Source organism: Rhineura floridana, chromosome 15 (assembly GCF_030035675.1).
Source record: "Rhineura floridana isolate rRhiFlo1 chromosome 15, rRhiFlo1.hap2, whole genome shotgun sequence".
Classification (NCBI taxonomy): domain Eukaryota; kingdom Metazoa; phylum Chordata; class Lepidosauria; order Squamata; family Rhineuridae; genus Rhineura; species Rhineura floridana.
Genome location: NC_084494.1, coordinates 36,734,498 through 36,750,867, shown reverse-complemented (window position 1 = coordinate 36,750,867; position 16,370 = coordinate 36,734,498). Strand labels below are relative to the sequence as shown.

Genomic DNA, 16,370 nt, shown 5'->3' with positions numbered 1-16,370 from the left:
CCCAGGAAACAGGAGACCAGGATGACAGTTTTTGGTAAACGCAGGGAAAGACTCCAAACGTCTTGACTCATATCAGCCCATCTCATAGATTAATCAAGATGCCAAACTTTTCACCGGTATTCTGACTGAGGGCACTTCCAAGCAAACTGTTTATTGAGCATTCATCCTATTTTATGTCCTGGGAGGTTAGGTGACTGACTATTTACTGAGCATTCACTTGGGTTTGCTTGTGGAAAAGTTAGACAATGTTTAGTCAAAGGAAGTGTGACCTCACAATGCATTTCCTTGTTGCTTTATCACAAAAAAGGCCAGTCTTTTGGGGGAGGTGGCTTTATTGTGCAAGACCTCTCGATCCACTTCAGTCGTGCAACCTGAATGTATGTATTTACAAGATTTCTTGCCCACCATAAGGTCCCCAGGCAGGTTGCAACAAGAGAATATACAATTATAAAAATCAAACCATTACAATGATAAAACAAGTAAAACCATCCCAAATGGAGCAAAACAGTATAAATTCCACAAAAGAGGTGAGTCCCACAAAACAAAACAAAATGTGCCGGTATGTCATTGAATCCCACTCAAAACGAGCAACAGTCTGAAATTTACACATTTGCTCATCTGTATGCAGACATAAAAGTTGAGCAACAGCTGGCCAAAGAAACTGACCCCCCCTCAGTTTCTCCATTGATCCCCGTTCTGCAATATCCTTTAATTTTAATTTTATGTTAAGTTACAAACATAAGGAACAAAATTACAATAGCAATAACAAGCTCTTCCAGTATCGATCAAACAAGAATCAAACGAGGGAGGTCAAAGACATAGAAGCGTAAAAGGTAAGGGATCTACTACTATTATTCAATTTATTGATATACCACATTTTCCACAAATCCACATGTGCTCAAAGCAGTTCACAGAAACGGTCCAAATGCTGCAGCGCAATAAAAAGTATAATCGCTACAACATTAAGAAAAATATACATCAAAGTAGAAATGAGCATAAAGCTCAACAACAGAGCCAAAGCAAAAATATTTAAAAACTAACCCCCACGCGGATACAAAAATCTCTTCCATCCCCCCAACTCCCATAGCTCAACCCAAAGGGCCAGAAAGTCTTCTGAACGAAGCTGTGGTTGAAGGCTTCTAGGGCAAGAGGGTGGGGCAAGGCAGGGGGAAATAGCCCTCCCCTGGTGACAAACAGAGTCTCCCGCCCTTCATCTACTAGAAGGTTAAACAAAAAAACTAAAGATCAGTATCCCTAGGAAGGTCCAAGGATAAGCAAGCCCATAAGTTACAGATATCTCCATATAAAGTCATGCCTGGCAGGTGCTTGGTTTCGCAGAGGATGGAATATCCTTGCTTTTTTCATCATGATAAACTACCTGCCTGGAGTGGTGCCTGCACATAGAAGCTGCTTTGGCATTTGGTGTCACCAACGTGAGAGGAAACATCTTGAAGGTCTTGCACAGATAGTTTACAGAACGTAAGAAAACTAATTCACAGGCAAGTCCTAAGCACTGGAGGAGTAGTGATCAAATTGGAACATTTTGTCACAACTGGTGGACAAGCAATAAAGTGGCTAGGTTTGGGGTCATGATATATACAGGCGGGCCCCGCTTATACAGCAGGTTCTGTTCCGGACCCCCGCCGTAAAGCAGAAATCGCCGTAAAGCGGAACCCCATTGAATATACAGTAGGGCCCCGCTTCCCGGCGCTTTGCTTCCTGGCGTTCCGCTAATGCGGCGGCTTTCATTTCCCCTTTATAAAGCCGATTTTGCGGCATTTTCACGGCATTTTCGCGCACCACGCCCCATTATATTCAATGGGGTTTGGCTTTACGGCGATGTCCGCTTTACAGCAGAGGTCCAGAATGGAACCTGCCGTATAAGCGGGGTCCGCCTGTAATGGGGCGTGTTGCGCGAAAATGACATGAAAATGCCGCAAAATTGGCTTTAAAAAGGGGGAATGAAAGCCGCCACGTTAGCAGAATGCCAGGAAGCGAAGCGCCGGTAAGCGGGGCCCTACTGTACAGGTGGGCCTCGCTTATAGGGCAGGTTCCGTTCCAGACCCCCGCCGTAAAGCGGAAATCGCCGTAAAGCGGAACCCCATTGAATATAATGGGGCGTGTCATGCAAAAATGCCGCGAAAATGCTGCAAAATCAGCTATAAAAAGGGGGAATGAAAGCCGCCGCATTAGCGGAACGCCAGGAAGCAAAGCGCCGGGAAGCGGGGCCCTACTGTATGCTTTTAGTCTGCTGTGTTACTGGAATTAGGTTGTATTTTTGCTTTACTAATATTTGTTTTTCATACTGTACACTACTGAGAGGGTTTTAAAATATTAAGCAGTTCATAAATGCTTTTAAATAAATAAATAAAACAAAAAATGTGCCCAACCAACGCCGCTGTTTGCCCTGTGGATCCATACAGGTCTGCTGATTCCCCTGATGAAGAAAACAGAAGCTTCAGAAGGTGCAGTTTATTTTTAATCTTTAAAAAAGGCACAGGGAGAAAGGTTGAACATACACCTAGCACTGTGGCCCTAATCTGGTTCAGGATGGTCCCCAAAAGTGCTGTTAACTGGAACGTTGTACCATGGATTCATCTCCTGACCTAAACTTGTTTAAAACGAATTGCTACTTCTTAAGGAATCAATCCTGGAATAAAAGGGCAGAAGGGGGCAATGGATCTCTCCTAATGAAGTACAGTAGATTTTACCTCATGCATCTGACCATGGGAAGCCCCACTGAAAACAGTCTTATTTCCGCATAATTGCGCAAAGGATCTAGATGCTTGCGTGTGAGCCAGGAAACCCTTGGTTCAATACTTCACCTCAGTCACAAGCACCACCAAGGGGTCCTGCTGAGGGAGGCCACTATCCTCTCAGTCCTCCCCTCACACACAAACATGCACACATAAATCCTTGATGGCATATAAAATACTGCCCTATCACCAGTGGAGGCTGGTCCATTATGAGGAACGGAGCATTGCCCCACCAGTCTCAGTCTGCCCTCAGCCAGCCCCCACCTGTCTGCCTTCTTACCTACCTCCAGTTCAGTGGGGTCAGTGCCCTCCTCCTTAGCGTCTCAGTGTTGCCCTTGTAGAACTCAGGATTACATGGCTCCGCCTCTTATTGGCTCCGCCTGCCCTTGGCGCTGGCTCCACCTACTGTTTGGGCTCCCTGCCTTCCACCCCACCAGTCCCAAATGGGCACCAGCCAACACTACCTACCACTGCAGAGGGCTGATGTACAGCACACTCAAGTAACACATGCAAAAGTGCTTAGGGTAGTTGGGGGGGGGGATGCAGCCTGAATGCCAAAAATCATGAGTGGCTTGCTCTGCAGGGTTCTTTTTCTTTCCGCCCCAACACCAGGTCCTCTCCCATGCCTGGTGCCAAATCCTCCTGCCAGCAGGCTCTCATTTCCCATGGAGAGACAGAGAAGTGTGGCTAAGGCACTTGTTGTTCACAGATGGGTGCTGACAAATATGCCCCCCCTCCCTCTTCCATGGAGTAATTGAACACTGCTTTCATGCACCAGGTAGAAATGAAAGGGCCAATGATCAAGTTGTATTTAAATAGTGCAGCAGGAGGAGGACTAAATGATGATGATGTTGTTCGGCTCTCTAGGTGGAGGAAGGAGGAGGGGGGGTCCAAACCAGGCAGGCTCTAGGATCCTGAGGATGCTTGTGCGTGCTGCTGGCTCCAAATGGGATTCACCTGCTTCAGAACAGCCTTGGGAAGAAGTGTGAAGGGGCGTCGCAGCAGCAGCAGGAGCTTATTATTATTATTATTATTATTATTATTATTATTATTATTATTATTATTATTATTATTATTATTATTATTAGACATCTTCCCATTCTGGAATTTCCACCGGGAGCAACTCATCTGGCACCCCCACTTTTATCCTCGCAGATAAGAACTCGCATTGGTAAGTAGGCACTTTTCGGTCTTCATTTCGTCACAGGGGGATGAGATTCTCTCCCCCAGTTTGGCTGCAGTTGTCACACTGTATTAAGTTCTGTACTATCACCAATATGCCTAGTCCTCTATAGAGCAAAATAAGCACCCCCCAAAAAAAGGAGGAAGACAGGTCAATGCCCCAAAGAACTTACAAATTAAATGTTGACGGGTGCTCTTGCTTGCAAATGTTATTCCAGCTTGAACTTCCCAGTGCGTCACAGTGCAATCCCAAGCATGTTTACCCAGGCCAGCAGCAAGTCCCACTGAGTTTCTTGGGGCTTCGGTGAGTGTATATAGGATTGCAGCCTTAGATATCCTTGGTGTTATCTCACTCTTTGTGCCGCTGGGCTCTCCTCCTCTAGTTTTCAACTCCTTGCAACTCAGCAAGTTGTCCCCCTGGACAACCACAACCTGGGGGCTGCGCCAAGTTCCACTGCTGCCCAGTCTTCATTATCCATCTGTCAGCCCCCATACCTGTTGTCTTGTCTACCTAACGTGACTTGTAAGTAGGGTATAGGGGATTTGGTCACCCCTGGGCTCAGAACCGCACCTTGCATGCTACTGGTGCTCAGTCTCCAGCTTGAGCTGGTTACCAACTAAGGAATTTTAAGCTGATCAAATGATTGGTATTCTGAACTGGTTAACTAATAAACTTGCACGTTACCAAAGCGTCAATATAGGTTCCTTTCCATTCTTTAATATATTCTCTCATTTGCTGTTTCCCTACAGTAATGCACCAGAACCAAAATACTATTTTTTAAAAAAACATAGGTGTGCCCAATTCTTGGCCTCATTATTAATCAACTAAAAACAGAGTTGATTAATCTGTCCATAAAATGCTGCAGCCCCTAGTGTACTTTTCAAAAAGGAAAAATGAATGAATGAATGAAACTTTATTTTACAGAAAAAGTCTGTATTTATTAAAGATATCTGGCGGTGTAACGGCGTCTTCTCCTTTAGCTCCCCCTAACTTCTTCACGCATTCAGTATATTTGGTGTACTCCAAAATGTTTACTGTGGGGTGTGTCAATCAGGTGCTTGGAAATGCATCTGTCCCACAGGTGTGCCTGTTGGAAAGCTCTCTCTCTCTCTCTCTGTCGAGTTTACATTCGGTGGCAAACCCAGGTTTGTTGCTCTGCAACGTGTAATAAACCTTTTTCAGCCCAAGGGTCGCATTCCTGCACAGGCAACCTTTCAAGGGCCACATGGCAATGGTGGGTGGTGCCAGAGGCAAGAAGTGGCGCCACGAACCAGGCTCTTAGCTCTCTCCAGTTGGCTTCATTCCAGCCATACGAAAGCTCCTATCTGCACACAACTTGCAGCCTAGTGAAGGAAGAGTCGCTCTCGCATATTCCAGCCAGGTGAAAGCTTGCAAGGATGGCCCGGGGTAGAACTGATGAGGGAAGGGTACACTTGTGAAGAGAGAAGGTGGCCTGGCCTGGGGAAGGTCCCAAGGGCCAGGCAGAGGGACTTGGAGGGCCTGAAGGTCCTCACCCCTGTGATAAACGGTCCTCTCTCCTCTCTCTCTCTGTTCCTTGCAAGGTTTGGGGCTTCTTTGTTGCTCTTCCCCATCTCCAAGCTACTTTTGGCTCCGATTCCCTGACTGCTCTCCCACTCATCCTTGTCTTTATCTGGGCAGAAACTGGCACCGCTTCAGCCCAAGGCGCTCCTGGTGGTGGTCCTCCTCAGTGGATCTCCTCCAGCAACACAGAGGCTTCTGTTCCCAGCCTAGTAGCATCTGTCCCGGGCGCTGTCCGCCTGTTCCGGCAGAGGCAGTGGGCGGAAGGCAAGATAGAGTTCCCTCCTGCTGCAGCCAACAGTTTCCCAGCCCTCCACCCCCACTGTGAACCCTCGAGCTCTCTGTGGAAGTGGAAGGGACACTTTTAGCTGCAATGTTGGCGCTTTATTGGTTTACTTTTAGACCTTTCCATTCCACCCTATACATAACTGCGTTCTCAGGGCATGCTCCACAGCAAGAACCAAAGCCAATTAAAAATGCATACCCCACCCTCAAAAGCATCAAAGATAAAATAGATTAGAGTGGAGGTAGCTGAAGGGGAAAGTTTTTTTAAAAAAGTGCCTGGTGTCAAAGGGACCACACGGGGGGCACCAAGTGAACCTCTTCGGGGAGCAGGCCTGGTGCCAGCGGGCGGCCAGGTTGGGCACTGGCCAAGGGCCTTGCAGCTGACAGGGGCCACTGCTGCTGGGGCTGAGCAGAGCTCCTGCTCTGCATTCCTTGGTAGCATCACAAAGTGTGCGCCCCGTGACCCAATGCTCGTGTGGATCGTGGCGCAGGAGCCACCTTCATAGGCAACACCCCCCTTCCGCCAGTGCGGGCTGGCCACGCTGCTTACCATGTCACTGTGTCGCTGCATAAGCAGGCTGCGTGTGTGTGCTTGCCATCTCCCGAGATGGTGGCTGGGCTATCAACATGCCCCCACCGCCATCTTGGGTGATGGCAGACATGTGTGCACAGTGCACTAATGCTCTGGCACCACTGGGTCTATTTAAGCCCCTGGCTGCAGTGGGAGTAGTGCCACCACATCGCTGCCTCGGCCTCCATCAAGAGCCAGCTGCAGTCTGGCGCTGGCCGTGCTGGGGAGGGCCTTATGTAGTGAAGAGGCCCCTCCACATCCCCCAGATCTGTCATTTGTCTTTATCCCTGTTGGATTTTTTACTTTCTTCATGCTAAGCTGATGAGTGCCAAGTTCTCTTCCAGCCTGACGGTTTCCTTTGCGTGCGTGTTTTTAATCCGAGTCCTGGGTTCCAATCCTTTTTCAGCCACAAAACCTCCTGGGGGATCTTGGGTCAGTCACCGTCTCTCAAGGTGACCTACCTCACAAGGTAGCTATGAGATAGTTATGGGAGGAGAAAGAAGCTCCTGCAGTCAGCCCTCAGCACTTCCAGGAAAGGGCTGGATATGAATATAATTAAAATCAAGTGTGCCTCATAGACCAATTTCTTTTTACATGCAGTTTTCAACAAGATCAACACATGCAGGGAAACATAGCTCCTGCTTCACCTTCCTCTGCAACTGATGCTTGTTCACTGCATTTCCAGGCGTCTTTAAAATAAAATTATGTTTGCTCTAGCTGGTTTAAAGGAAAAGGAGGATACAGACTACGAGTGCCCGCCATTTGGAGAGAGATGGGGTGCGCCTTGTCCGCCTCAGGGGTCACGCCGGATCCAACCATTTCAGAAGAAAAGAAGTGCCCATCACTGGAAGGCGGGTTGGACGTGAGCGAGGAAACAGAGCGTCGGTGCGATGGGGGTGTGCCTGAACCGTTCCCCCTCTCGGAGTCTCAGAAGGAGCTGATCGAAGAGTCTTGGAAAATTCTGCACAAAGACATTGCAAGAGTCGGAATCATAGTCTTCATCAGGTATGGGCTGGGATTTTTTTTTCTTTGCAGGAGGAAGCCCAAGCCAGACGTCAGAACTGAACAGCTGTGTGACATGCTGAAATTCCACAGATACAGCAGATGCCATTGTTGTTCTGCAGGCATAATGTACAGCACTTAAGAAAAAGATATTTCTCATCTCATACTCTGTGGGGAATGTACTGGTGAAGCAGACCTCTGCAGCCAGCAGGACTGAACCCTCTGCTCACCAGGTGGTGAGCAGAGGGTTCAATCCTGCTCAGTTTGGCTGTGTCTGTGTGTTCCCTGCTGGGGACAGGTGCATGCAGGCAAACCTCGGTGTGAGACTGGTGGGCAGTGCAAACAGCCTTATGTTGCTCTTTGCAGAGGCTTCCTGCCTCTCCTTCTCTCCCACCCCCAGCCACCCTGCCTTTTAACAGCCCTGAATCACTCTGGGTCAAACCTGGGGCATTCGGGGCCATCTCTAACCAATCTGGCTGATCTGTCGAAACTGGCCCACTTCGGTTCAGGATTTGGCCAAATCCAGCACACAGCCCTGCCATCTAGTATCGTTTTGCAAGTCCCTCGGCAGCAGGCATGGAACCAATGTGAGCTGTTGGGAAGCTGCCGCATCCTCCTGAGCCCTCTAGCTCAGCATTGCCCACACAGGTTGGCAGCTGCTCTCTGCTGCTTCAGGTGGGGGCCTTTCCCAGCACCGCTGGGGACTGAACCTCAGGGACCCTTTGCAAACTGGTGCTCTGGCCTTTCACCTTCCAGGGATGTCACCGTGATAAACTCCCTCATATTTGCTCACACGCCCAGAGATCGAAAGATGCTGTGAAGGAGGAAGTAACCGCTGGTCTTCTTGGCCGCTGGCCACCAATGACTTTGTTTTCCCTGTGAGCGTCTAATCCCGTGCAGGGTGCATTTTGTTTGCATTAGATAAATCAATTCCAGAGGGAACTGAGTTCCTGTGGTTATTGCTCAGGACGCCTGGATATCGATTCCCAGGCTGGGATGAAGTGGTCAGAGCTGGAGGGTCACCAGCCTGGATTTCACTCAGGGTGCATTCTTGCATTTCCCTGACGAACAGGCAAAGCACTTAGAAAAGTAGTGCTTTCAAGCAGAGTAAAAAGGACCAGCAACTGCTCAAGGTGCCCCCTTCCAAGACGCTCTACAGGCATCCTTCTACCTTTGCTAAATCAATAGCCTTGAACCGTCTCTTTGCTGCAGAAGCTGGAAAAGCAAGTATTATCTGCCTCCTTCCACTTCCATTTTCAAGTATCTGGAGCAGTTGAATTCAGGGGGTTTAGCAGGGGTGCCTGGTGCCCATTGGGACAGGTGGGGCAGAAGATAGGGAAGCCCAGCAGTAGGCGGAGCCAGAGGCAATGAGAGGCAGAGCCACCTCATTCTGCTTTGGCCCCCATCCTCCTCCCTGCTGAGTTCTACAAGAGGCAACACTGAGACTAAGGGTGGGGGGAGAAGGCTGGCAGGGCCACCCCCTGGACAGGTGGTTGTAACTAAGAAGGCAAGTGGGTGTGGGCTGGCTAAAAGCAGACGGGCTGGTGGGGCAGGGCCCCTTTCGCCCAAGTGGACTAGCCTCCTTCCACTGGGTTTTAGGAAAGAAAATGGAAATGGGCTGCCTTCAAGTCAATCCCGACTTACGGCAACCCCATGAATAGGGTTTTCATGGTAAGTGGTATTCAGAGGGGGTTTACCATTGCCTTCCTTTGAGGCTGTGAGGCAGTGACTGGCCCAAGGTCACCCAGTGAGCTTCGTGGCTGTGTGGGGATTCGAACCCTGGTCTCCCAGGTCGTAGTCCAACACTCTAACTACTACGCCAGACTGGCTCTCTTTAGGAAAGAAAGAAGGGCTTATTCTGTGGCTGGAGAGAGATGAGACTTTTAACTTTGGGAGAGGTTTTGCTTCCTTTTGCATAGAACTTTTATTTTGCCCCAGTGGTTGTCTCTTGAAACAATACAAAAACATGTTGACAGAGGCGAGAGCACATACCACAAGCAGCGATTATGCACGCACACCACAAGCAGCGCACACCGCTTTCAGCCGCCTTCTGGGGGGCAAATTCTTCTGCCTCCAGCCTGAGTGAGGAAATTATATCTTTGCACTTAATGTGCACATTTTGTATTAAAAAAAGAAGACACATGCGCATGTAACAGCTGTTGGGAGCAGGATGATCGTTATTCGGGATGACAGGAGGGAGGGAGGAACTTAACTCTTTTCTCTCCTGCTGCAGACCTGATTTTTTAAAAAGTCTCCTTTGAAGTTGCTCCTTGCATTGGGCTTGCCTGGGGGGCTTTCCTCCCAATGCAGATGCACATTTAACATCACATCTAGTTTCTCGCTCCCGCCCATTTGTGTAAAATAACAAATTTTATCAGGATCATTCTGTCTGAATTTTAAAAGATTCTTACAACTTAAAACCGTTGTTTAATTTTACAAAAGCAAAAGGATCTATGGGCAGAGACCTAAGCCTCCCCATTTCATAGACTCATAGAGCTGCACCGGGGAGGGTTATATATTTTTTCATTTTAAACATATATATTTTAATAATGTATACACTGCTTAATACCCAATACCCTTAATACTGTAGTTTCTAAGAAGTGTACGACAACATACAACATACACAATAAAATCAGCTAAAATTAACCATAAATTAAGCAATTTTAAAGTGCCTGCTGAAGTTTTTTGGGTGTTTTTTAAACCTGGGCTCCTACTGGGAGGAAGGGCAGGATATAAATCTAATAATAAATAAATAAATAATAAATTAAAAAGTCATCAACAAATGCTGGAAGGAGATGACTTTGTGTAGGCAATCTGGTCAAACCTCAATGTCTACTGAGCATTCATCCTGACTTGCTTGCGCAAACTTGATGCGGTGATGAGATTAGGTCCAGTCTTTACTAAGCATTCATCCCAATTTGCTTGTGTAGTGTGCATACGTCTTCCACTTTGTAATTTGTTCATCCCACACTTTTCAATTCATTTCCCTGTCGCTTTCCTAACTGCAAAAAGGCTATAGTGATTTAGTAGCAAGGGGTGCACTTTGTACATGCTCAGAGGTATTTGTGCACCATAGCAGGATGTGGGTTTGGCTCCGATGGGGAACACAGCTGACCTTCTATTTGGCAGAAGGAGACGGACCGAGACGTTTTGAGCTGAATTGGGCCTTTGCTTTTCTTTCTTACTCTGGCTCCATACACGTCGTACATGTAAAGCACATGACCCCAAAGAATCCTGGGAATGGTAGTTTGTTAAGGGTGCTGGGAATTGTGGCTCTGTGAGGAGTACACCACAGTGCCCAGGATTCTTTAGGGAAAGCCGTGTGCTTTAAATGTACTGAGTGTACATAGCCTCTCCTGTCTTCTTCAGGAGGCTTTTGGCTTTTGCTTTTGACCTACACCGAGCAATGAATACTTGCAGGGGTCTGTTTCGTGTCTGGCTGAATCAAATTGGTTTTGAGGAAAGGAGGTTGCTGGGTGGGGGTGAGAGACTAACAGTAACCAGAGAGAAGGGGTGTTTCAGGCAGACAAGCTGGAGAGAGTCAATATTTTTTCCGTCCCCCACTCTCCCCCGTTCTGGGACATGACCTACCCTCTGCTCCATGCAGGCAGGGTAGGATCACCCTGATCTGCTGTTTATGGAAGAGACTTTTTATTTGCTCATGAGGAAATGAGCTATGCCAAATTCTTAGCAGCAAAAAAAGCCACTAGAGGTGCAACACTCTTCGCAAGGGTGACGGTGTCTCCACATTAGGGATGCTACACCCAGACTATGAATGGGGGGGGGGGTGATTCAGTTTGCATTTAAAGGCAAATCTATTAAATTTGCACTCTTTAGCAATATGAGAACCGAAATACAGCCATCCTTCAAAATCCACTAACTCGAATTTTGTGATGCAGTTCTCGAACCAACCGATGTTTACAAAAATGGATATATTAGGGGAAGGTGCGAATAAAAATGAATATATTTGTGAAAATAACAAACAAAAATGCATTTTATTAAGAGAAATTGCTTGCAAAAATGTGTACATTAGTCATAACTGCATATAAAAATGTGTTTGTTGGGGAAATCCACACTAAAACACTGAAGAATTTTCAGGACCTTCCCATCCCCAGCCCAGACCTGACTCCTCCATTTAGGATTTGGCATTCTTGGGGCTGTGGCTCAGCCTTGATTGTACATCAGGGAAAACGCTTGGTGGTGCAGCGGAAGGTAACGTACCCAGAGTCCATCTTGCTGCTGTCCGCTTTGAGGGGCTGTGGGTCTCCTGGATCTTGGGCAGAGAGCGCTTTCCCCCCATACCTGCTAACAGAGCCTTTCCACAGAGAGAAGTAGGGGACCTTTCCCCCACAGTGGCTGAATTCCATTGTGGGGAGGGGGGAAGGGGAGGGGGGCACATGCCTAAAGTGGCTGGGGCCAAATGCGCACGCGCGCACAAACGCTCCTCTTTCTCAGTTTCAATTCCTTGCACTACGGCTGCTTCCAGATTACCCTTTTGTTGAGCATTCATCCTGTTTGCAAAAAGTTTGCAGGGAGGCTGAATGGCATTAGCTGGCTGTTGAGCATTCATCCTGATCTGTTTGTGAGGAGGAGGTTATGCAATCTTGCTTCAAGCAGTTGTTACCCCCCGTTTTCCAGTGCATTTTCCATCACTTTCCTCACTGCAAAGAAGTCTGGACTTTCTTGGAGTAGAGGGAGAGCGGGTTGCTTGTGCAACAGCCCAAATACAATTTAATTGTGCAACTTGAATTTGCAGATATTTATTTTTATTTGTTTAAGGCATTTATATACCGCTTTATCATTAGCATTTCTAAGCTGTGTACAGTGTGAAAATAAACCATACAAAGGATAAAACAATAAAAGCGCATCAGAAACCCAAACACTACCTTAACATGCCTGCTAGAATCAGTCTCATGAGCCTGAAGTTTAGCAAGGAGGGTGCCTCCCTAATCTCAGTCAGGAGGGAGTTCCACAGGCTTTGGCCCTCAACACTGAATGTGCGGCTTCTAGGAGTGATGAGCTGTGCATTTGAGCCATGGGGGACCACTGAAAGAGACACCCCCAAAGAACTCAGCAATCAGGCAGGAATATAAGGGATCAGGAGCAGGTCCCTAAGACACTACCTCCAACAGAGCAACAGGATCATGTGGGTAGCAGGTGCTGGGAAAGTCATCTCTCAGCCTGAGAGCCTGAAGAGGCTCTGCTAATTCAGAACAGACCATGTTAGGCCAGAATCAACAACATATATTACATTTTTCAAAAATGTCAAATGGGGGGGCTCTTGGGGCCCCCACAAAAAGCCTTTGGGGGGCTGCATACAGCCTGCAAGCCACAAATTAGCCACCCTGGGGCTAGCTAGATGAACTGATTCACATAAGGCAGCTTCATAAGTTTATATAGCTAGGCAACTGGTGGAAGGGGGAAGAATAATGTTTAATAGTGACTCTTGTCCGCCCCCTGCTGATGCTCTCTAGGGTGTGCATGCTGCTTGCTTTATATCAATCAACACCTCTCCATATCCTTCAACTTCTTGGCAACCCAGGACGACAAGGCAGCAGGCATCCTCCCCCTAATTAACACGATGCATCTGAGGAAAGTGCTGCTTATTAAAGAGCACCTCCTTGGAATTCACTCCAGGCAACCCACCTGCAAGAGGCACCCCGTAGCACCTGTTCCCTATTAGCACCTCACTTTTCTATTTCTCTCTCCGCAACAGCATTTATTAAATCCTCTTGCCCTCCTCCATGTCATTTAACCTGATTTGCGTGGTGGTAAATAATTAACAAGTGTAACTGAATGGATCCTGACCACGATGGAGGGAGGCTATTTCAAGTGACAATCCTATGCACACACTTACATGGGAGTAGTCCTCACTGAACATAGTGGGACTTACTTCTGAGTAAACCCACAGAGGATTGCACAGTTAACCACCTGGTTCTCACTGGTGATTTTTTAAAAATGTAAAGGAAATTAAAATCACAGACATTACCAGAGAGAAAACAGATGTCCTAACTAGAGATCTCTGTAAGTGACTATTCCAAAACAGAACAGCGTCTGCCTCAGCAAATACTTGTTGCCCACTTCCATTTCACATCCAAATTAATCCAATTAAATTGTCAACAATTTCAGCAACAGTTACAGTTTTACTAGCCAAAATGAGTGATGATGCATCAGACTGCAAAGAACTGACAATCACCTCTTCCCAGTTACCAACAAGTTTTAATTAAAAACTTTGATTATGCAGCTCAGAGCTTTGAAAGGAACTCTACAAACAAAATCATAAAGGTTGGTCATTACAAAAACATTTAATGCTTATTAGCCAAGATTACTTCACAAACCAGCACATACGTATGTGGTTGGTTTTGTCTGCCTAACGTTTCCAATGTTTGTACTGAGTATTTATTCATTAAACTTACTTTTAGCCGTCCCAAACAGATCACCAAAGTGACTTTACAAAACACGAAAGCTTAACAACGATGTCAAATGGCAACTGAAATGAACTGAAACAATAAAAACCAAGAATCAGTAGTGTAGTCATCCAGGGTTTCAAGGGGTCTTAGACCCCTTACTTTTTTAGGAGAAGGGTCTCCACAGGGTTCCTATGTGTCCAGCATCCTATGAGCCAATCAGCATGAAAGGGGAGTGTGTTAGCCACTGAGAAGAGTCCTCTAACATGCTTTCTTGTCCTTTCCTGCTGATTAGAGCCAATCAGAGTGAAAGGAGATGAGTTAGCCACTGAGAAGGCTCTTTTCAGCAGCTAACACTCTCCTTTTTTGTGCTTATTGGCTCCTAGGGACGTCTGTTGTTGAGGGAGAAGGCATTAACAACGATCTCATTCTCAACCCAGCAGCAAAACAAAAGAGGGAGGGGCATGGCTACCATGAAGGGATCCTGCACTTCTGAATTTGCCACTACACTACTGCCAAGAATCCAACTGAAACAAACCATCAGTTTGATGAGAATTTGTCCTACATGCTAAAGGGTCACTGAGAACATACAAAGTAAGTAAATAAATAAATCATGAACTCATCCAAAGAGCCTGGCTGGATCAGGCCAAAGAGTCATCCAGACCAGCATCCTCTTCTCACAGCGGTCATCCTGATGCTCTCAATGGGAAGCCTGCAAGCACAGCCCGAGTGCAACAGCAACACCCTCCCTCTAAATTCTCAGCAACTTGTACTCAGAGGCAATATTGCCTCCAACAGTGGAGGGAGAACATAGCCATCGTGGCTAATAGCCACCGATAGCCTTAATCTCCATGAATTTGTCTAGACCCCTTTTAAAGCCATCTAAGGTCGCCTCTGGATGACCTGTTTGGTGAGCATTCACCCTGCTTTGTTTGCAGAGAGGTTAGATGACATGGCATTTTCTCATCACTTTCCTTAGAGGAAAGAGCTTGCTCTTGAGGGGGGGGGGACGGGTTTGTTGAGCAGGACCTCCAGTCCAGCTTTAATTGCGCAACCCAAACTTGCTGGGATGCGGCTGAATCCCACCTGAAAACAGCGGCCCCCTGGGAGTGCCCAAAGTTGGTTCTCATCGCTACAGCTTGTGTCGTTTCAGCTGCCTGGCTCGCCCACTGCCTCTTCTGCTCCTTTAGCCCTGAGGGAGATGAAGGGCCCTTCACTGAGAAGTGGCCAGGCAACCTGGCAGTTGGCGTGGTGACCTCCAGTCCTGGGGTAGAGAGGACCAGCTCCAGGGAAAGCCCTGCCCACCACTGGGATGTAAATCTGCTGGAGTGTTTGTGTGTGTCCTGCTTCTCCTCTGTGGAGACCTCAAGTTCCAGGTCCAGGAAGGGTGGAGACCTGACAGGCACATGCAGCAGGGCTTCCACCAATGGCCTAAGTATGCAGGTAACCCTGTGGACCTCCAGATCTTATTGGACTCAAAATCCCATCAGTCCCGGCCAGCATAGTCAATGGTCGGGATAAGAGCTGCTGGAGTCCCCCCAAAAAGCACTAGAGGGTCCAACCATTCTCCATCCTTGCAATAAAGGAAGGCAGGGTTATGGCGGAGGTAGCTTGGGGGCAGTAAAGGCAAGTGATGGTCTAGGCCAGGGATGGGGAATCATTGGCCCCTCAGATGTTCTTGGACTGCAACTCCCATCAGCCGCTGCCGGCACAGGCAGTGGTGCAGAACAGTGGCCGCTGGAGTCCCACAACGCCAGGATTGCCCAACAGGTTGCCCATCCTTCAAACGGAGGCTCCAGGAATGACTTAACAAGTTTATAATATTACTCTCGTGCCAGATTTGTGCACTAGCCATGCTAGGATCTCACCTGGTATCAGTACTAGATTGGAAACTGATTTTATTTATGTAATTGTTATAGATGTTATATACATAATTGGGGGAGGGGTTAAATTGCTTTATATGTACTTTTTCTAAAAAAAAGCTTTTATATATGCAATTGTTTCTAACTGTTTTATATTAGTAATGGTTTTACATCTGTTTTCATTGCGTTGTAAATTGCTTCTAGGTGCCTCATAGGAAGTGATTCATAAATGAAAATAACAATGATAACTGTAATAACGGGTTTTGGAGTCCCAACAACATCTGGAGGGCCGCAGGTTCCCCTCCTTAGCCTCATTCTTTTTCTGGATGGATTGGCAGCTAATCTGTTGCAGCAAAAAGAGCGCAGAGCCTCATGGTATCCGTCCCATCTCCTAGCGTGGCTTGAGGCTCCCAGGGGAGGGTGGCTGGAAGAAGCAGCAGCGCTTACAGGTGGGGGAGCAGAGTCACTTCTGACAGGGTAAAGTCCAAGTCCCCTCCCATCCCCACCCTGCGTCGACAGAGCCATAGGCAGATAGGGATACAGGGCCTTAGGAAGCTCCCTTATATTGTTCCATCTAGCTCAGTACTGTCTACCCTGACTGGCAGCGGCCTTCCAGGATTTCATAATTGGATAGGAGTCAGAGTAAGCCTGAACTAGAAAAGATGACAATTGCCCGGGCAAACCCCCACCGTAAATACGAAGCCTTTACAGCCTTAGCTGTTGGGGCGAGCCAATGGCCAACCTGGGTGGGCAGAGCTACTCTGA

General features: G+C 47.5%; 1 protein-coding gene across 4 annotated transcripts in view; it reads left to right on the top strand.

Moving 5' to 3' along the window:
* Positions 1–3,174: 3,174 nt before the first annotated feature.
* LOC133370749 (cytoglobin-1-like) overlaps positions 3,175–16,370 on the top strand; it is a 37,435-nt gene continuing 24,239 nt past the window's right edge. The window contains exons 1-3 of one of the 4 annotated variants that reach the window (XM_061597490.1): positions 3,175–3,256; positions 3,845–3,927; positions 7,052–7,339. In XM_061597490.1, the coding sequence (XP_061453474.1) occupies positions 3,200–3,256; positions 3,845–3,927; positions 7,052–7,339 (428 nt within the window). In that variant the 5' untranslated portion in view covers positions 3,175–3,199. Of the gene's footprint in view, positions 3,257–3,480; positions 3,535–3,748; positions 3,928–5,296; positions 5,321–7,051; positions 7,340–16,370 lie in introns of those variants that run through there. The other 3 variants (XM_061597491.1, XM_061597492.1, XM_061597493.1) reach the window with 3 other exon arrangements.